General features: G+C 44.9%; 1 protein-coding gene across 2 annotated transcripts in view; it reads left to right on the forward strand.

The window, feature by feature from the left end:
* Window positions 1-6,568: 6,568 nt before the first annotated feature.
* The window catches only part of SPTBN2 (spectrin beta, non-erythrocytic 2), a 78,916-nt gene continuing 64,487 nt past the window's right edge, over window positions 6,569-20,997 (forward strand). The window contains exons 1-2 of one of the 2 annotated variants that reach the window (XM_081968491.1): window positions 6,569-6,671; window positions 12,256-12,440. In XM_081968491.1, coding sequence (XP_081824617.1) covers window positions 6,577-6,671; window positions 12,256-12,440 — 280 coding nt within the window. In that variant the 5' untranslated portion in view covers window positions 6,569-6,576. Of the gene's footprint in view, window positions 6,672-12,255; window positions 12,441-20,232; window positions 20,541-20,997 lie in introns of those variants that run through there. The other variant, XM_081968490.1, reaches the window with a different exon arrangement.

The raw sequence follows: 20,997 nt of genomic DNA on the forward strand, positions 1-20,997 counted from the left end.
AGTAAAAAGAAAAAAGAAGACAATTTCTTTGAATTTCTATGGATAATATTGGGAAACGTGAATTCTTCAGCTTTTGGCAGTGACAAATCTAAGGCGGCATGTTCTCCAAATTAGTCACCTCCGGATGAGATGAGCAGCCCACAAATCTAATTAATTAATTAATTAGTTCATTAATTAGGCCGTCCTGTAAAGTCCCTCACATGGCTTATTCATTTACAGCTGCATCTTGTTAGAATCTGGTTTCCCCTTTGACCCTTACTTGTCAGAAGGTCGCTAAAAGGGGATCACATCACCCCAGGACATTGCAACCGTCATAAATACGAGTGAGTTGCCAAGCGTCTCCATTTTGATCACAGGGATGATGCAATGGTTGTGTGAAAAATGGTCACAAGTCCTGTTTTTTTTTTCCATTGCAACTTTGCCCAGTCACTATACGAGCTGTTATAAATCGAGGACTACCTCTACAACCAATTATAATCTCAGGCCACACCTATCCTGCCTTTCAAGGCAGGGGGAAAAGAGACAGCTGGAGCCTATTCCGCCTTTTGGGGGGGTGGGGTGAGGGGATTCCTGCATTGTGTATATGGGGGAGGGGGAAATCATTATCTCTGTCCTCCCTTGCATCCTGTCTTCCCCACCCCCTTTCCAGCTGGCCTTCTGCGATTGTCACCCCTGAACGTTCCTCGGAGACCCCATTGTCCTGCTACTCCTTCCTTTCATCCGGCAGCCTCTCCTGATCCATTGGGTCAACCAGCCCCCTCTCCGGCTGCTTCTCGCCAGCTGGCCTGGCATTGGAGTGGGGGTTGGGAAGTGGGAAAGGAGGGAGATGGGGTGCAATATGGGAATGAGGGTATTTGTTCTGTGGTTACATCTGAGATAGGAGAAAAACCAGAAAGGATGATGTCTGTGGAGATTCTGAGTCATCCATTTCATGGTTGTATTTGTATTTATTAGTTTGTCAAACATGTACAAGATAGCAGGTATAAATATAAACATGGACATGAATGAAATAAATGAGTACAAATAAATGGGGACAGTAGGACAGGGACGGTAGGCACGCTGGTGCGCTTATGCACGCCCCCTTTACGGACCTGTTAGGAATGGTGTGAGGTCCATGATAGACAGTTTAAGGTTGAAGCTGTGACGGTTTGAGGATGTCACAACGGAGTCAGGTAGAGCATTCCAGGCATTGACCACTCTGTTGCTGAAGTCGTATTTTCTGCAATTGAGTTTGGAGCGATTTACCTTGAGTTTGTATCTATTGTTTGACCGTGTAGTATTGTGGTTGAAGCTGAAGAAGTCGTTGACAGGTAGGACGTTGTAGCAGACAATTTTGTGTTAGACTACGCTTAAGTCGAAGCATAGGCGGCATAGTTCCAGATTGTCCGAGCCTGGTGGCATAAGGGATTCTGTTGTGAGCAGAGGAGTGGAGGACTCTTCTCGTAAAATACCTCTGGACTCGCTCAATCGTATTAATGTCCGATATACAGTGTGGATTCCAGGCAGACGAGCTGTATTCGAGGACTGGTCTGGCAAAGGTTTTTACGTCCTAGTTAGCAATGCAATGTTACCAGAGAAGAAGCTTCGCAAAATTAGATTAACAACTCTTAATGCCTTTTGGGCAATGCTGTTACAGTGGGCAATATAAATGCTGTTACAGTGGGCTTTGTCCCAAAGGTCCTTTTTTTCCCAAGAGGCAACTGGACTTTCTGGGTTTTTTTAAGACACAGCAAACTATTATAAATCCTGAAACAAGTGGGACTAGATGACAAAGACATTTGAATCACAAAGAATCTATATTGGCATCAAGTAGCAAATGTGAGACTAGGCCAAAAATACTCAGATGATGCAGAAATACAAAGAGGGGTTGGACAGGGCTTTATTTTGTCTCCACTGTTGTTTAATATTTACTCTGAGTCAATTTTCAACAAAGCACTAGAAAACATTGATGCTGGCCTCAAAGTAAACGGTGTTCGGATCAACAATTTAAGATATGCTGATGATATAGTTCTGCTTGCCAGTAAGCATGAAGACTTTCAGCTCCTCGGCAACAGAGTCTCAGAAATATCTAAAAAATATGGTTTGAAGCTTAACATCTCAAAAACCAAGACTATGGTCGTCAGCAAACAACCCATTAAGTTACCACTGATGCATTCGGAAGGAATACCACTAGAAAAAGTTGAAAGGATCATGTACCTTGGTTTTAATTTACTTGAAAGCTGGGACATGACCAGTGAAGTAAAGGATAGAGAAAGCGTGAATAGCATTCTTCAAAATGAAAAAGGTCCTCTGCGGTCACGACATAAGCTGAAGACTGAAAATCAGGCTTGTCAGAGGTTACATCTTTTCTATCCTTCGGAGAGTTGGTCTTTGAAAGAAAACCACTTGAAGAAACTAGAAGCGTTTGAAATGTGGATTGCCTCAAACGGATGGAAGTTTGTTAAAGAGAGATCCAGCCTAGACATAAGGAGACACTATTGAACAATAAATCAATGGAACAGCTTGCCTCTGGAAGTTGGGGAAGCTCCATCATTGAGGGTTTTCCAAAATAGACTGGACAACCCTTTGACCAGGATGATATATAAGATCTCCTATCTTGAACAGGGGCTGGACTAGAAGACCTCCGAGGTCCCTTCCAGCCCTATGGTTTTATGTTCTATCATGGGCTTTCTGTAAGGGTTTATGTACTGACTGCAAACTCTATCGGGGTGTTGTTGTGAGCTTGTCTTGTCTTTTTTTTCTACACAGTCTGACTATAATTGCCTCTCAATCCAATCAGTACAGGGATGAGTAATCAAGGTATTAATGTTGTAAGGAGAAGGGTATTTAAATCGGGGTGGGAGAAAACCAGCCCTAAGGAATATTAGCAGATATTTCATTCTTTGTCCTTAGCCAATAAATACAGCAGGGAGGAGGACGTAAATGTCCTTCTTGCTGCTTTAATGCTGCTTTTATGATAATTAATAAGGACGCAGTGGCTCAGTGGCTAAGACGGTGAGCTTGTCGATCAGAAAGGCCGGCAGTTCGGCAATTCAAATCCCTAGCGCCGCATAACGGAGTGAGCTCCAGTTACTTGTCCCAGCTTCTGCCAACCTAGCAGTTCGAAACCACGTAAAAAATGCAGGTAGAAAAATAGGCACCACCTTTGGTGGGAAGGGAACAGCGTTCCGTGCGCCTTCGGCATTGAGTCATGCCGGCCACATGACCATGGAGACGTCTTCGGAGAGGGCTGGCTCTTCGGCTTTGAAACGGAGATGAGTACGCCCCCTAGAGTCGGGAACGACCAGCACATACGTGCGAGGGAACCTTTATCTATGATGATTAATTTCCGAAATAAGAAATGCTGGGTCTTAAAAACTTGAGGTCCCTGGGTTTCTCGCAGAGATATTGTCAGCTATCAATGGGAGGCGTGGAATTTGGACAGAAATAGTCAAGAAGAATAAAATAAAAGGCCAGATTTTTCCTAGAGGGATTGAAAAACCAGTTGTATTTCAAATTGGAAAAAAGCCTAGCTTTCTTTATTCGTGCACAAACCCTGGGGGCTTTTGGAAAGAAAATTTCCTGGTCATTTTCAAAATGACTTTCCAACCAAAATTCTAACTATTGTCATGGAAGAAGCCAGTGGTTTGTTTTCATTGGAAAAGCAGAGACTGTATACCTTCTTATCTAGAGTCTTTAAGATTATAAGCTGCCCTGGCGACTCCGAAGCTAAGAATACATTGGTCAATTGGCCAGCATAATCTATGGATTAGCTACCCTCATGCGTCCCTGCCCTAACATTTGACACTGGCATTTGCTGTTTAGGTTTCCTCTTCTGTAAATACACAGGGAAAATAGCCCGTTGCCTTACCCAGGAGTTGTGTCTATATATCTGCGGGATGGGAGAAGCTCAGTTTTTAGTATTATCAGTAATGCATATTCTGACCTAGGCTTCCCCAAAAAGCACAAGGCAGATTCCTGGTCCCGAAAAAAACCCTTTTATTGAAAAAATGTGAATTTCTCTCATTCACATTCAGCAAAGGCCTGTTAAACAGTCTTTCAGATGTGAATTTATAACCACAGACCTTATCTAGCTTGGAAAGCTGCCATGTAAATATTTTCCAAATGAGATGCTGTGCAAGGAAAGACTGGGCATAGTATCTCTGAAATTCACAGACAGACCTTCACATTCCTGAAACGAATGAACAAATAATTATTTCCTGCAAAAGCCCACTCCCCTTTCATTCCTCTTTTATTTCCTAGGGAGGGGCCATTCACCATCCACCTGTGGCTTTACTCCCAAGTCAACCCTGATTACTGAGCTGTTCTTTTCTTCTGGCAGCTCTGCGCATACGCACACTGGGAAGAGGCTCCAGCTGTTCCTCTGCCTCTCTGCTCTGTAGCTCCAAAGGCAGCTGATAATTGTCGGACGGCCTTGGCCCCCTCTCTGCCTCTGACACAGAGCCCTCCTCAGAGCCTTCCCCAGACTCCAGGACTGGCCCAGGTTCCTCCCCAACCCTCCTCACTGTCCGAATGTGCTACCAGCTCCGCTGGCTGCTGGCGGGCCACAACAATGCAATGCTAGAAGAATGGGCAGTTTACACATGGAGGTGGTGGGCCATCCTCGGGTCCCTTGAAGCAAAGATATAAATAGGTATAAAATATATAAAAACAAATGTCTAAAAAGATATAGAAACTGGGAGACAGTGAGTTCTAGTCCCGCCTTAACCATGAAAGCCAGCTGGGTGACTTTGGCCAATCACCAGGGGATGGGTAGTTTCAGTTCTATGTTCTCCTGTTCTTTCATTATATTAATGGAAGGCTTTGAAGCATTTGCGGCCCCTCTGAAATGCAAAATAAAGATTATCTGCAGGCTTCTAGCAAGACATACAGTAAATAAGAGGTAATTGAGAGATTTTGTAAATGATGGCCTTGGTGAGCATGGTAGGATTGCCCAACCTATTGCCAGAGGGTGTGTTTTTCTCTGTGGCTTGAACTTCCAAAGCAATTTTTGTTTCCCAACCTTGGCAGTGTGAAGATGTGCGAGCCGACCTGAAAACACGGGGACTTATGTCCCAGATTCAAAGCTCTAATGGTCTGGCCCCTCTGCAGTCAACTTCAGGAGACATGGCTACCTTTACTCCATCACTCTGCCATCACAACGCCATCACTCTGCTAAACAAACAATTCCTTCAATACTGCTATCTATTTATTTACTAAGTCTGCATTACTATTACTATTAATCTTCTCATCGTTCCCATCACCCGTCTCCTCCCACTTACGACTGTAGGACTGTAACTTCGCTGCTTGCCTCCTTACTATTTATGTTGATTGTTAACTAGTATGATTTGATTGCTTATTTGTACCCTATGATTATCATTCAGTGTTGCACCTTATGATTCGTGACAAATGTATCTTTTCTTTTATGTACACTGAGAGCATTGGCACCAAAGACAAATTCCTCGTGTGTCCAATCACACTTGACCAATAAAGAATTCTATTCTACTCTACTCTATTCTACTCTACTCAAGCAATTGGCAGTGCCCTCCAGTCACATGGCCACCTCTTATGCCATTTTTGCCATGGGTTTGCTTAATGATCCTGAATTCACCTAACGGCCGCCACAAAAATGGTTGTAAAATTAGGTTGGACACATGACGCGGACTCATAGAAGACTTAGGACAACTTTATTGTCACTTTGAATATACACTAATCGGTGTACATTAAAATGAAACTTCATTGCATACATCTCTCAAAGGGTCACCACCTCCAATATATACTAAATAACCATGACAGAATAAATAAATAAATAAATACAAAATTATGCGTATACCCTCATATGCTATACGACAGAGAAACAACACACTCTAATTCGGATGTTTACAACATGCTATAGTTTATTTTTATTTTTATTTGATATATTTCCCATTAGCCTCTGCCCTCAGGGCGTTTCGAAGTTATTCTCCCAATAAATATTTGTAAGATTGATTCATACATCTTCCTTGTTTGGTCCTCCCTTCTTGCAAACGCACCCCCCCCTCTTCTAAACCACATTTCAGCCAAACAGGAGTTTCTTACAGGCCCCAAGGAAATAACATTCTTTGCATTCCATGGCTTATTACCTTTTCTCTGACATCACAGTAGCCGGCATGCTATAGCAGACTTTGCTTTGCCCAGCACATTTAAACAGTTCACTTAAAAGACCTGGCAGATGCATTGGCATGAGATTGCCTAAGCTTGGTTTGGGTTTAATCTGGGTTATATTTTGTGCTTTATTGTGAAACCTGACCTACTTGGTCATCTTACCATTCAATGTATTTTGGGAACACAGAAAAAGATCTCTTCTGATAATCAGGTTAAGTACATTGTGTGTGGCCAGCCATGCAAACCGGCCTGGAGTTTAACATCCTGTAAGTAATAGTTTTAAAAAAAAGAAATGTTGCAAACCTTCCAAATAAAAAGGATAACCTATTTCTCTCTCTCTCTCTCTCTCTCTCTCTCTCTCTCTCTCTCTCTCTCTCTCTCTCTCTCTCTCTCTCTCTCTCTCTTTCTCTCTCTCTTTTTCCTCCCCCAACCCTGTGTCTTTCAGGCCTTTGTATGAAGATCAAGCTCTCAAATAAATACCCAACAAGGGGAAATAGATATCCTGATGGTGTGGAGGCTGGAGTAATAAAACCAGGTCGATTTTACACGTAAGTAGAAAATGATAGAGCCATATGCAAAATTGAATGAACACAAAATATGCGTAATTCTTGCCCTGATCCCCCCCCCTCCGATCACAATGGGAGGGAGGGAGGGAGGATAAGAATGAGAATAGTTTATCGGAACATCAGCCAGTTTCTATACTAGAAACAGGTAGTCCTCAACTTTGCTGTTGTTGTTAGTTGTGAAGTTGTGTCCGACCCATTGCGACCCCATGGACAACGTTCCTCCAGGCCTTCCTGTCCTCTGCCTTCCTCTGGAGTCCATTGAAGCTCACGCCGACTGCTTCGGTGACTCCATCCAGCCACCTCCTTCTCTGCCGTCCCCTTCTTCTTCTTTTGCCCTCCATCGTTCCCAGCATGAGGCTCTTCTCCAGGAAGTCCTTCTTCCTTCTCATTAGGTGGCCAAAGTTATTTGAGTTTCAACTTCAGGATCTGGCCTTCTAAAGAGCAGCCAGGGTGGGTCTCCTCTAGGAGCAACCGGTTGGATGACCTTGCAGTCCAAGGGACTCGTAGGAGTCTTATCCAGGACCAGAGTTCAAAGGCCTCCATTCTTTGGCGCTCAGCCCTCCTTTATATATATATGTGCCTTCTTGATCTCAGCTCTTCTTCCTTCACCACATGTCCTTCTTAAACTCCTCATTTCCAAGTTTTTATTTTTTTTAAAATTAAGTGCATCATCCCATTTAAATCCTACCTTTATTTTGTACAATTCAATGAGTCTGCCTTCTATTTTCACCCACAACAACACCCCTGCCAGGTGGGTTGGACTGAAAGAAAGCGAGGGGCCCAAAGTCATTCCACTGGATTTGATATCTAAGGCAGGGACTAGAACTCACAATCTCCTAGTTTGGTGTCCGGCACCACCATCATCATTACCACACTAAACCGGCCTTTGCGAGGCATTTAATTTCTCCGTATCCGAGGATAATATTGCGAAATTGATTTTCGAAAAGTCCGAAAGCTCAGAAGAGTACAGGTAATCTTCTGCTTTGGGCACAATCGAGCACAGAATTTATGTTGCTAAGTGAGAAAATTGTTAAGTGAGTTTTGCCCCATTGGAATACAGCACTGCAGGTTACTTCTGCTGACTGCCGGCTGCCTGCAATTTGGCAGTTTGGATCTCAGCAGCTCCAGGTTGACTCAGCCTTCCGTCCTTCCAAGGTCCTTCCAAGGTCGGTAAAATGAGAAAGCAGATTATTCGGGCTGAAGCAGCATATGTCTAAGTGCTATTGCTATTGTTATTTCCTGGCCACATTTGTTAAGTGAATCACTGCAGTTGTTAAATTAGTAACCCCGTTATTGAGTGAATCTGACTTCTCCATTGAGTTTGCTTGTCACAAAAAGAGATCACGTGTTGCCGGGACACTGCAACCGTCATCAATGTGAATAAATTGTCAAGCATCTGAATGTAAATCACATGACCATGGGGATAGTGTAATGGTCATAAGTCTGGGAAATGGTCATAAGTCACTTTTTTCAGTGCCGTAACTTTGTCGCTAAGTTGAACTGTTGTAAGTGTGAGGACTATCTGTAAAGCTCGATTTTGCATTCAATTTCTTTCTGTGTTTTCCCCAAATGCTCACTTTCTTATTAAGTGGGCAGAATCACACATTTCTATCCCTTCATTTTTCCTTCCTTTCCTTTCCCGCATTCCCACATTCGCTTTTCCAGGAAACTCTTACTACTACTACTCATTACCATTCTGTCAACATTTGTGAATTCTGAAAATTTCTTCATTCATCTGTAGGCATTCTACCAGGTTATTTACCTGCTCTAATTTGTTTTCTTTGCCCTTATGTATAACTAGCATTCATGTGTTTCCTTAATGCATCATGCAATAGTAATATTCCCTGCAATTTATGCAGGATTTTTGCTAACAACAGGACATTGTCTGCATACAAAGGTACAGAATACAGATGCATTAATGTCTTCAACACACCACAGCATCACAACAGGCATTCCGTATACTTTTATCAAGGAGTATATTAAACTGCGAAGGAGACATTCCACATTCTTGCTTCCCACCCTGATCATTATTGAAGTATTCAGCGAGCCTTCAATTTTATTCCTGTTCTTGCGCTATATCCATGTTACAAGCCTCTTATTACATCCTGCAAACAAGCTGCGACTCCATACTCATGCAAAGTTTCCCCTCATTCAAGGCGGCACATTTGATCATATGCTTTTTTAAAATAAACAAATTTATAGCTACCTTACGTTTGCATATTTCTTAACAAAATATGTACTGCCCATCAATCAAACTCTTCTGACCTCAGCAGCACGAAGCCGAGTCCTCATCCCGATAAAGTCCTTTTATTTAATTTACAGTGAATTCCTCTCCAGCAAAGTCTTTCCTCTCCCACAGTCTTTCAAGAGAGTTTACAATTACCGACCTTTATCAAGCTTAGAGAGTGGCCAATACTTGGCAAGAATGCAAGAATGAACTAATTGTCTCTCCTGCAAACTCCACTCCCCTTTCGCTCCTCTTTTATTTCCTCTGGGAGGGGCCATTCATCGTCCACCTGTGGCCTTACTCCCAAATTGACCCCTGCTCTTTAGCTGTTCCCTTCGTCTGGCCACTCTGCACATGCGCACACTGGGAACAGGCTCCAGCTGTTCTTCTGCCTCACTGATGTCTGACTCTGAAGGCAGCTAATAACTGGCCTACGGCCGTGGCCCCCTCTCTGCCTTCGACACAGAGCCTTCCCCAGATTCCAGGACTGGCCCAGGTTCCTCCCCAACCCTCCTCACTGTCTGAGTCTGCTGCTAGCTCTGCTGGCCGCTGGTGGGCCACAACACAAGCAGACAAAAGAAACAACATAGCAAGATATAACAAAAGAAGAGAAAAGAGACACAGGAGCCCCCTTTAAAAAGCAGGGGAAGGACAGGTAGTCCTCAACTTACAATTGACCCCCAAATTTCTGTTGCTGAGCTAACAAAAGTAAGTTGTGAAGTCAGTTTGCTTCCATTTTACAAACTTTCTTAACACAGTTGCTAAGTGAATCCCTGCAGATGTTAAGTTAGTCATGTGGTTGTAAAGTGAATAAATATTAGAGGCCAGTTATACAGGCAGTCCTCGACTTACAACCATTCATTTAATGACAGCATTGAAAAGAGTGACTTACGGCCATTTTTCACACAACCATTGCAGCATCCCCATGGTGATGTGATCAAAATTTGGGCGTTTGGCAACTGACTCATATTTACGACAGATACCCTGTCCTGGCGTCAAGTGATCCCCTTTTGCGACCTTCTGACAAGCGACGTCCACAGGGAGGCCAGATTCTCTTAACAATTGTGTTACTAATTTAACAAGTGCAGTGATTCATTTAACAACTGTGGCTAGAGAGGCCGTCCAATGGGGCAAAACCCACTTAACAACTCTCTCGTTTAGCAACAGAATGTCGGGCTCAATTCAAATTGTAAGTCAAGGACTATATTGGAGCCGGCATCCCTAACAAATCCAGTGAAATAAATAAATAGTTCCTTCATAATCTATCTTTTCACTGCAGCTTGGAAGAAGAAACTGATGGCAAAGACCACATTTTCCCCTTTGTTGGGACTTTTGAATTAACATTCCCCCCCCCCCACCTTTTTGCTGCAGTTCATAATGTGGGAATATCACAGGGAATTAATAGAACATATTCACATATATTCACTCTGCCATGTGGTTTTACAAGTGGACATGACAAAGGATGTCCTACGCTAGCTTATTGGGCACACACCGAAGTCTGGTGAGGTTGTGCCTTAAAATAAAACAATAGTGTTGCCTGACTTGGTATTTAATCTTCTTGAGAAACCTTGCCCCCTTGAATCATTTTCGCTTATCCCTACGCCATAGAAACATTTAAATGTTTATGGTTTTTAAAAAGAAGCCAGTTCAAGGGTGCAAAACTAAAATTTGGCCATTTGAAGCAACTTTTGAAAAAAAAGAAGTCCGTGCTATAAAGCTTTCCACCTGCCATTTAGGGGGGAATCCGAAGAGGCTACTCAGCTGGATCCAAGGCAGAACAAAACCCTGGGATGCAGGACGGGGTGGATGGGTTTGGAAGAGGCGATTGTGATGTCTGGCAAGGCCGTTCATCATCTTGAGGAAGGCCAGGGAGGCAGGAAACCAGATGGTGGTTGTGCTCCCCTGGGAAAGCGTCCCTAGTTCCGGCGATGGTGTCATGACAAACAAATCCTGTCGGAAACAAATGGATGAGAGCATCTCTGGGACAAAAGGATTTCTCCTCCTCAGTTTAGTTGTAAGTTGAAGTTAGGTATTTCCCCCATGTCATCATTCTGCTAAACAACTAATTCCCCCCAACACGGTCAAACTACTTAGTAGGGCTGTGTTACTGTTACTTTTCTCATCTTTCCTATTACCTATCTCCTTATCTTCTTATGACTATAACTTTGTTGCTTGTATCTTATGATTTACATTGTTTTATTTAGTATCCTGTTATGATTTATATTGATTGATTATTTAGTATCCTTAATATCTTTAGTGTTATATCTTATGATTTATCACGTATTTTTTGATGACTATGATCATCATTTATCACTTATTGCTTGTATTGTACTCTATGAGCTTATATACTGGAGACAAATTTTTGGCCAATAAAGAATTCAATACTATTCTATTCTATTCTATTCTATTCTATTCTATTCTATTCTATTCTATTCTATTCTCTCCTCTCCTCTCCTCTCCTCTAGTATACATTCTATTCTATTCTATTCTATTCTATTCTATTCTTTCTTCTCCTCTCCTCTCCTCTCCTCTAGTATGCATTCTATTCTATTCTATTCTATTCTATTCTATTCTATTCTTTCTTCTCCTCTCCTCTCCTTTCCCCTCCTCTAGTCTACATTCTATTCTATTCTATTCTATTCTATTCCATTCCATTCCATTCCATTCCATTCCATTCCATTCTATTCCAGTGTCACTTGGAGGGTCCCAGTCTCAGGCCTGGAAGCTATCTTGGGCATTGCCACATTTAGTGCTGTCAGAAACAGGGAGGGGGGAATTATATGGAGCTGGGGAGATATATAGCCGTAATAACATTCCTTTCTCCAAGAGTCAAGGACATTCTACCTTGCACCTGGAGGGGTGTGACTGGGAGGCATCTCCAATTGGGATAGTGTTTTGATTGGACCATGGGATGGATCTGTGGGTGCTGGGGCATGGACTTGAACTTTCTTTTGGGTGTGGAAAACCTGGAAGCTTTCAGATTCGGGTTTTCCCAGATATGCCAAGATGACATCTCTAATAAAATGGGACTTTGAGGAACTTCAAGCCTCGGAATCTTCTTTTGTTAGGGATGTTACTTGGAACCCTGACATTAACCCAAATCTTGACACCCAGATTGAAACCCTTGACACCTGAAGGTTTGGATATCATGCCAAACCGTACTTTATTAAATTGTGGGTTTTCTTGAATCCATCCCAATGGCTACCTTTGCCTATATCAGCTAAGCTCTTCGTTCTTTTTTCCCTCCCTTTTGAACGAATCAATTAAATGAAAAGCGATTTGTGGTTTGGGAGAAGGAAAGAAACAAGTAGGCTGACTCCCTCCCCTTCTTCCTTCCAGGCAGAGACTGCCTCCTGCTGAAGCAGCCATGAGCAGCACACTCTCCCCTACGGATTACGACAGCTTGGAAATCCAGCAACAGTACAACGATATCAATAACCGCTGGGAGGTGGCTGACGAAGACTGGGACAACGAAAACAGCTCAGCCCGGCTGTTTGAACGCTCCCGTATCAAGGCTTTGGCAGGTAAGGGATGGGCGGGGCAGCTGTTTGTTTTCCGCTCCAAGCATCCTTTTTTTCACGGCTTGGCAAGAGTTGGAAGGGGCCTTAGAGATCTTCTAGTCCGACCCCTGCTCAGGCAGGAAACCCTATACCATTTCAGGCAGATGATTGTCTATTATTTTCTTAAAAGCCTCCAGCGATATTGCACCCACAACAACGTCTGGAGGCAAGCCGTCCCACTGATTTAAGTCAGGAAATTTCTCCTTAGTATTAATAAAGGAAAATATTTGTAGCTCAGGGTTGACAAGGGTGTTCTCTGAGCTTGGTTGTTTTCTTGCAGACGTTTCATGACCCAAACTAGGTAACATCATCAGTACTAGTTACTAGTTTGGGTCATGAAGCATCTGCAAGAAATCAAGCAAGCTCAAAAGAGCACCAAGGACCCCTAATTTCTCCTTAGTTCTAAGTTGCTTCTCTCCTTGATTAGTTTCCCTCCATTGCTTCTTATCCTGCCTTCAAGTGCTTTGGAAAATAGGTTGACCCCTCTTCTTTGGGGCAGCCCCTCAAATATTGGAAGACTGCTATCATGTCTCCCCTAGTCCTTCTTTTCACTAGACTAGACATATCCAATTCCTGCAACCGTTCTTCATACGTTTTAGCCTCCAGTCCCCTAATCCTCTTTGTTGTTGTTCTCTGCCCCTTTTTCTAGAATCCCAACATCTTTCTTATATCGTGGTGACCAAAACTGAATGCAGTCTTCCAAGTGTGGCCTTACCAAGGCATTTATAAAGTGGTACTAACCCTTCACGTGACCTTGATTCTCTCCCCCTGTTAATGCAGCCTAGGACTGCATGCTTCAGAGCATGTGCAGAGTGTGTGACCTTTCTATTCCCAGGACTAATCCCTTGACTTTGCAGGATTGGTATTTTTAAAAGAAATTGATTTGGGAAAGTTACAGGGGATGAACGCATGCTTTGCATTCCACAAGGGTTCATTGCATTAAGCAATTTTCTGCACACTCAGCCAGCTGTGGCTTACTCATTAGCCATGACTCCGTTTCTCCATCCAACTTTGTATTATCCATGCCGGGCCCATGTTGCACACTAAACCGTGGCACTTTTGTTGGGAGAGACAATCCGGAGCTAGATGGAGAAATAGATTAATGACGAAACCAAATCGCGCTTGGCTGAATTGAACTAACATGCTAAACTTAAACCCAAATCTCTGAAAGAGCTTAGCGTTTAATGTCTGGATTTGCACAGCATTCTTAATGCGGTTACTGAATTACTCTGGTGTGTACTCTACAGTTAACCGTACACTAACCGAACGGGCTGGGTTCATATAACATGCTAAACCGGAGAAGGTAACCCAGGTTTGAAAAGTAAGCCAGTTGAACGTGAATGCAGCTAGCTAATGGCCCCTGGTATAGGTAGTCCTCAACTTAGGATCACAGTTGGGCCCAAAATTTATGTTGCTAAGTAAAACAATTTGTTAGTTTTGCCCCATTTTTTTACACAATCTTCTTGCCGCGGTTGTTAAGTGAACCACTGCAAGTGTTTAGTTAGTCACATGATTAGTGAATCCGGCCTCCTCCTCCTCATTGGTTTTGCTTGCCAGAAGGGGATCACATGACCCCGGGGACGCTGCAACCGTCCTAGATATGAGTCAGTTGATCACGTGACCATAGGGATGCCACAACAGTCGCAAGTGTGAACAATGGTCCTAAGTCACTTCTTTCCAGTGCCGTTGTAACTTCGAAGGGTCCCTGAATGAACAGTTGCAATTTGAGGACTACCTGTATTAAGTGAAGCCAACCTGCGGGATCCACTTGGCTTTCCTGGATCCGTCTGCAGTTCTGTTTCTTCTGGATCAGCCTTAACCTGGGAGAAACTGAGGGCAGTAGTGGAGTTTATTCCAGCTGCCTTCAAGAGTCCAGAGCAACAATTTCTCTGCTTTATCTTGTTTTTCACGGCTGCCCTTTGCTCTCGATTTGGGTGAGCTCGCTTATGGAGTCATCTGTCTCCCTCATCCCTTTCTATTCTGTCTGGAAAGGGGGAGGGAGAATTGTTTATTGCCCTAAGGACAGAAGTGGGTTGTTCCTGGTTCGGCCCGGTTCAGCTGAACCAGTAGTGGTGGCAGCGGGAGGCTCCGCCCACCTGCACATTTCTGCACATGCGCAGAAGCATCACGCGAGAGCATGCACAAGCGAACTGGTAGTAAAACCGGTAGTAAAACCACCACTGCCTAAGGAGTCCATAGAGAAAAGTCTGATCCTACATATCTCAAGGAGGTGGGATTCCTTATATAGGGAGACTTATAGGTGAGGAGGAGACGCGGTGGCTCAGTGCTTCTTGATCAGAAGTTCAGCAATTCGGATCCCTAGCGCCGCGTAACGGAGTGAGCTCTCGTGACTTGTCCCAGCTTCTGCCAACCTAGCAGTTCGAAAGTAGGTAAAAATGCAAGTAGGAAAATAGGGACCACCTTTGGTGGGAAGGGAACAGCTTTCCATGCGCCTTTGGCATTGAGTCATACCGGCCACAGGATCACGGAGACGTATTCGGACAGCGCTGGCTCTTCGGCTTTCAAACGGAGATGAGCACCGCCCCCTAGAGTTGGGAACGACAAGCACAGATGTGCGAGGGGAACTTTTTTACCTTATAGGTGAGGAAGTAGGAAAAGAGATGAAGGTACAGGCTGGCTGCTAAGCAAGACAGTTGTTAAGTAAATTTTGCCCCGTTTTAAAACCCTTCTTGCCACCGTTGTTAAGTGAATCTCTGCAGTTGTTAAGTTAGGAACACCGTTTGTTAAGTGGACTTTCCTTGTCAGAAGGTCGCAAAAGGAGATCACATGACACACACATACACCACCGGGACCACTGTCGTAAATATGAGTCAGTTGCCAAGAGTCTGAATTTAATCACATGGCCAAGGGGATGCTGCAATGGTTTTAAGTGTGAAAAACGGTCACTTTTTTCCCAATGCGGTTGTAACTTTGAACAGTCACTAAACGAACTGCCAAACTGTTACATTTGGACTGCAAGCTCCAAGAGGAGGAGGTTGGGAAATAGAAGCTGCTCCTTGGAATGGCATTCTCGTGGGAGTTATGAATGGAAAGATACTTTAAAGATCATCTAGCTCAACTCCCTGCTTAGTGCAGGGACCTGCCTAAGCCGGCTCCTACGAACCCCTTTAAAAACTTTATTTATTGTTGATTAGATTTTAATCTTGCCTTTACTACTTTATAAGTAAGACAAGGTGATGAACGTACGTAAAACTCCTTCCTCCTTCTTCCCCTCACCCGCACAACAACAACAACCCTGTGAGGTGGGTTGGGCTGAAGAGAGAGTGATTGGCCCAAAGTTGGCTTTCATGCCTAGAATTCACCATTTCCTGGTTTCTAGGCTAGCACCCTCTGCACCAAACTGGCACCAAACCAAACTGCCCTTCAGACAGATGCGTTTTTTGTTCGCGCTCTACGCTCTAAGTCATTATTTGGTTAATCTTCTTTTAGATTGTCAGCAGATCCTGACAATCCAGACCTCGTAAAATTGCAAATGATGGTCTATTGCTGAATCTGTTTTGCAAATCCAACCATTTGTGGCTTATTCAGCTGACTGTAGTTAAGCTGTTATGACTGCCCGGTGTGATGTAATGGATGTTACTACCTTTATTATTTTTGCATTTAGGACTGTCCCCGCATAGCGTTGTTCGAATGAGAAGCAAGAATAAAGCTATCTTTGCTTAAAGAATGTAGAGGCTGAATTTGGTGTCTGAGGGAGACAATAGAGGGCAGGAGGAAGGGAAGGAAGGAAGGAAGGAAAAAAAAGGAAAAGAATAGCTCTGCTGCTTGATCTGGAAGGAAGGAAAGGCATTCATACCTTGCACCAAAACATAAATTGGGGCAAGACTCACTGAACAAATGTCTTGCTTAGCAATATAAATTTTGGGCTCCGTTGTGGCTGTAATCCTCGACTTACAGCCACAATGGAGCTCAAAATGTATATTGCCAAGCAAGACATTTGTTCAGTGAGTCTTGCCCCAATTTACGGGCTTTCTTGTCTCAGTTCTTAAGTGAATCGCCACAATCGATACGCTAGTAACCTGGTGGTTAAGTGAATCTGGCTTCCCCATTGATTTGGTTTGTCAGAAGGTCGCAAAAGCGGGTCACGTGACCCCAGGCCACCGCAGCCGTCATAAACGTGAGTCGGTTGCCAAGCGTCTGAATTTTGATCAGGTGACCACGGGGGAGGGGGGTGCTGCAAAGTTCGTAAGTATGAAAAATGGTCAGAAGTCATTTTCTTTAGTGCTGTTGTAACTTTGAACGGGTCACTAAACAAACTTGTAAGTCGTTGTTGTTGTTGTTTGTTTGTTTGTTTATTGGATTTATATGCTGCCCTTCTGCCAAAGGACTCAGGGCGGCGTACAACATTAGTCGAGGACTACTTGTAGTTAAATTCACTTAACAACCGCCGCAAGAAATGTCATAATATGGAGCAATATTCACTTAATAACTGCCTCACTTAGCAACAAAAAAAGTTGGGCTCCCTTGTGATTGTAAATCGATTATCCAGTCTTGGTAAGAAAAGATTCGTGTCCTCCTTAGCAGCATTTAGCGCTTATATACCGCTTCACAGTGCTTTCCAGCCCTCTCTTAAGTGGTTTGCAGAGTCAGCCTCTTGCCCTCAACCATCTGGGTCCTCATTTTACTGACCTCGGAAGGACGGAAGGCTGAGTCAACCTTGAGTCGGTCTGGATCGAACTTCTGGCAGTGGGCAGAATTAGTCTAAGATACTGATTCTAACCACTGGGAGGGAGGGAGGGAAGGAAGGAAGGAAGGAAGGAAGGAAGGAAGGAAGGAAGGAAGGAAGGAAGGAAGGGCAAAAGCACTTAGTCCCACTGTGCTTCACAGGCCCCTCTAAGAGGTTTACAGAGTCGGCCTCTTGACCCCCAACAATCTGGGTCCACATTTTACCCACCTCGGAAGGACGGAAGGCTGAGTCAACCTACAGCCTCCTTCCCCCACATCTGCTCCCCCTATCCCCCCCCCCACCAAAAGCCAGCAAACACAGAAGATGGCCAAGACAGAAGCCAAGGACATCATGCGACAACCTTGAGACAGGTTCCAAGTGTGTGTATCGTTCGCAAGCAAACACGGTCTTGAGTAATCTCCGCGTGTTCTCCGAGCCAGAGGAAGCCAGAGACGGAGCAACAAGTTCCTCTCTATTGCACCTCCGCTGCCTCTTCTGTAAACGGGGCTGGCTGGCGGTGGGGCTGGCAAGGGAAGATTGTGAGAGCAGTCTGGGGAAAGGCAGTAAACAGCCACTTAATGACAGCTTAGGATGATAGCCAGCAGGGTGGGGTGTGTGGGCAGGCAGGAAATACTGGAAGCAGGTGTAGAAGGAAGGGGTAACCCGGCAGTTTGCACCTTTGCATTACGTGGGGAGACGAATCATCCTTCAAAGGGCAAAAAATAATAATAATAATGGATCTTTCTTATACAGGGATATCCTCAATTTACGACCGTGATGGCGAACCTATGGCACGCCTGCCACAGATGGCACCCAGAGCCCTCTCCCCGGGCACGCCAGCCGTTGCCCCTGCCCATCTTCACTGTGCATGTCCACGCACCTCCCGCCGGCCAGCTGATCTTTGGGTCTCTGCAACGCATGCGTGGGGGGCGCTGGTATTGCATTTTGGGGGCTCACGCAGTGCCCCCGCACCCTGTTTTGGCTTCCTGGTTGGTGCAGGAGGCCTTCCAGGCCCAAAACAGGGCGTGGGGGGGACGGGACAGACAGATGGACGTGTGTGTGTGTTTCGCTGATGCATTGCATTATGGGCGCAGGCACGCTTTTGCTACGCGACGGCAAAAAGGTTAGCCGCCACTGACTTACGATGACCACAATTGAGCCCAGAATTTCGGTTGCTAAGCCAGGCAGGGTTTTGCCCCCATTTTACGACTTTTCTTGCCGTCCCCGTGAAACGATTCCACTACAGTTTGATACGTTAGCAGCAACTCATTTAACAGCCACCTTGCTTAGCAATGGGGATTCTAACCCCGATAGTGATTGTAAGTCCAGAACTACCTGTAGGCTGAAGGTGTGAAAACGTAGCTGTGGAACGGGTTCTAATGCACAATCCATGGCGAGGTATCTCAGACCATCAGAACGCAACCGAATAACAGAGTTGGAAGGGACCTTGGAGGTCTTCTAGTCCAACCCCCTGCTTGGGGAAGGGATCCTATGCCATTTCAGACCAATGTCCAATCTTTTTGTAAAAACCTCCGGCGATGGAAAACTCACAACTTCTGGAAGGAAGCCCTTCCACTGATTCATTGTCCTCACTGTCAGGAAATTTCTCTTTAGTTCTAGGTTGCTTCTTTCCTAGATTAGTTTCCACCCGTTGCTTTGGGGGATAGGTCGACCTCCTCTTCTTGGTGGCAGCCCTCTAAGGATCAGAATACATATTGGAACAAATCACCTCTCGTCTCTTGCTCTTTAGACTCCTTTGCCATTCAAAAACTTACATAGGGAAACCACAGATGGGATTTTTCCGCTCTCTTTGGTGGTTGGGAGAAACGGCTCCCCCTCACCCCAGTTCTGGATGCTGCTGCTGGGTTGATTTATCTTCAGAAATCAATGTGGAGAAACACTCTTCCAGGGCCAGTCATTTTGTCTCTAAAGCCACGCAAGCTGGGGCTTCATGGTCAGACAAAGGGATGTAAATCTTTCATTGTTTCGGCCCTCGCTGCTGGCTGAGCTCATCTGCCCATCGCCCGCCTCTGCTTTTCTTTGGCCGATGCCTACAGGGTTAATCCAAAGCTATGCTTCTTAAAACAGAAGAGCCATTAGATTCATCTGCTTCTGAAACATTAGGTCCGTATTTAAAAAATTAAGTATTTATCCATCGTTCTTAATATTCTAGGGCTTAGTCCTTGCTTGCCTACGAAATGAGTTCATCACACCATTCAGCATCAATTTTGCACAGTAACGTCACTAAGCTCTGGATACTTGATTATGCCCATTTTACAGATCGGGGAGGAAATCAGCTTTCTTCTGATAAAGTGCTTCATGTGTCAGAATCTTATGGATGGATTTTAAGCATCGTTTTAAGCTTGAATTAGCTTTTAAGTTTAGTGGTGTGTTGTTGTTTTTTTTCTTAAATGGGTCGCCGCGTTGTGCAAATCCAAACCGTTTCATTCGTTTAAGGGTTCAGCTGTGTGATGCAAATTCAGAAAAATGGATGTTTCAGGAAGCAGGTGTAACAGCAAAGTAAAGAGGAAGGTTGCTTCAGAATCAAATAATTTTAAATGTGATGTATCCATAAAGAGACTGTCGCATTAAGGAGGGACCATATACCCCATCTCAAATCAGGAGTGGAGAAAGAGGGAGGGAGAAGTTTCAGAAGGATCTATCTGGAAACTAACACAGAGTTGTGGGGGGAAAAAACGCACTGCTGGTCATCTTTGCTGTCACCCAGTTCTAGTCCTTGAACCCTGGCCTGCCCCTGAGGACAAAACTATTCAGAAAGAGCCTTGGCTAAACCCCAGTGCTAAAATTTCCAAGTTTTGGACTCCTTAACTGTGCCTGGTATTTCTGTGTGTGCTCGCCAGCCGAATTTCCCCCTTTCATGTCTGCCCAAGCTCAACACACACACACACACACACACACACACACACACACACACACACACACACAAACACACCCCTCTGCCATTCAGAGCAGCCCAACCTGTTTTTATGTAAATTTCCCTGAGCCTCCCCTTTCCCCTCCCTCCCTGGGAGGGGGTAAGCAAACTCCCTTTGAAGTGTTCCAGTTGTACCAAGGTGCTGCCCTGGAGAGCTTCCCTTTGCTTGCTTCCTTCTACCTGGGCCCAGCTGTGGTTAGCTTTGGCGGTTGGTTGGGCAGCCCTCCGCCATCCCCTGGGAAGCGGGAAGAGGCGGGCAGGCATTCGGGGCTCCCAACCAGGGAGGGAGGAGTACCTTAGCCGGGCACGATGTACCAGACCGAGGCAGATTTGATGGAGGTGATCCAGGGTCCTTCTCCAACCCCTGAGCTGTCCCCGGCAGCTTTTATCAACGCGGTGCAGTACGCTAACGTCCTAGAGGGCAGGTTCAAGCAACTACAAGGTAGGGAAGGGGAGATTTGTGGGGAGTGGAGGGGCGGGTGAAATGGGCGCATCGCAACAGGGTCATGGCTTCCCCCTCGAGGATCCTTAAATCCTTAAATCTCCCTTCCCTCTGCCTAAGGGGCAGGTTTAGGAAAAACCTTAATCCGTAAGGTGCTGCCAGGAATTAGCTCAACACACACAGGCTGGATTTGCGAGGGGCAAAGCCAAACTTGGGGCTTGGATTTTTGGAGGACTGGGGGTGGGGTGGGGGGGCTGTTCCCCACTTCTGAAGGACAGGAAAGCAAAGAAGACAGCGACCGTCCTCGCAAGAGAGAGGGAGAAGCACCCAGATACATGGGAGGGTGACTCACAGCCACTATCCCAGTTTCCAGGTTGGCTGTACCTTACGTTAACCCTGACTCGGTGGCAATCAGCGTGGCGATGAACGGTCATCGTAAACCCTCCTCTTTTCCTGC

This window comes from Natrix helvetica (genome assembly GCF_964273705.1).
Source record: "Natrix helvetica genome assembly, chromosome: 16".
In the NCBI taxonomy this organism is placed as follows: Eukaryota; Metazoa; Chordata; class Lepidosauria; order Squamata; family Natricidae; genus Natrix; species Natrix helvetica.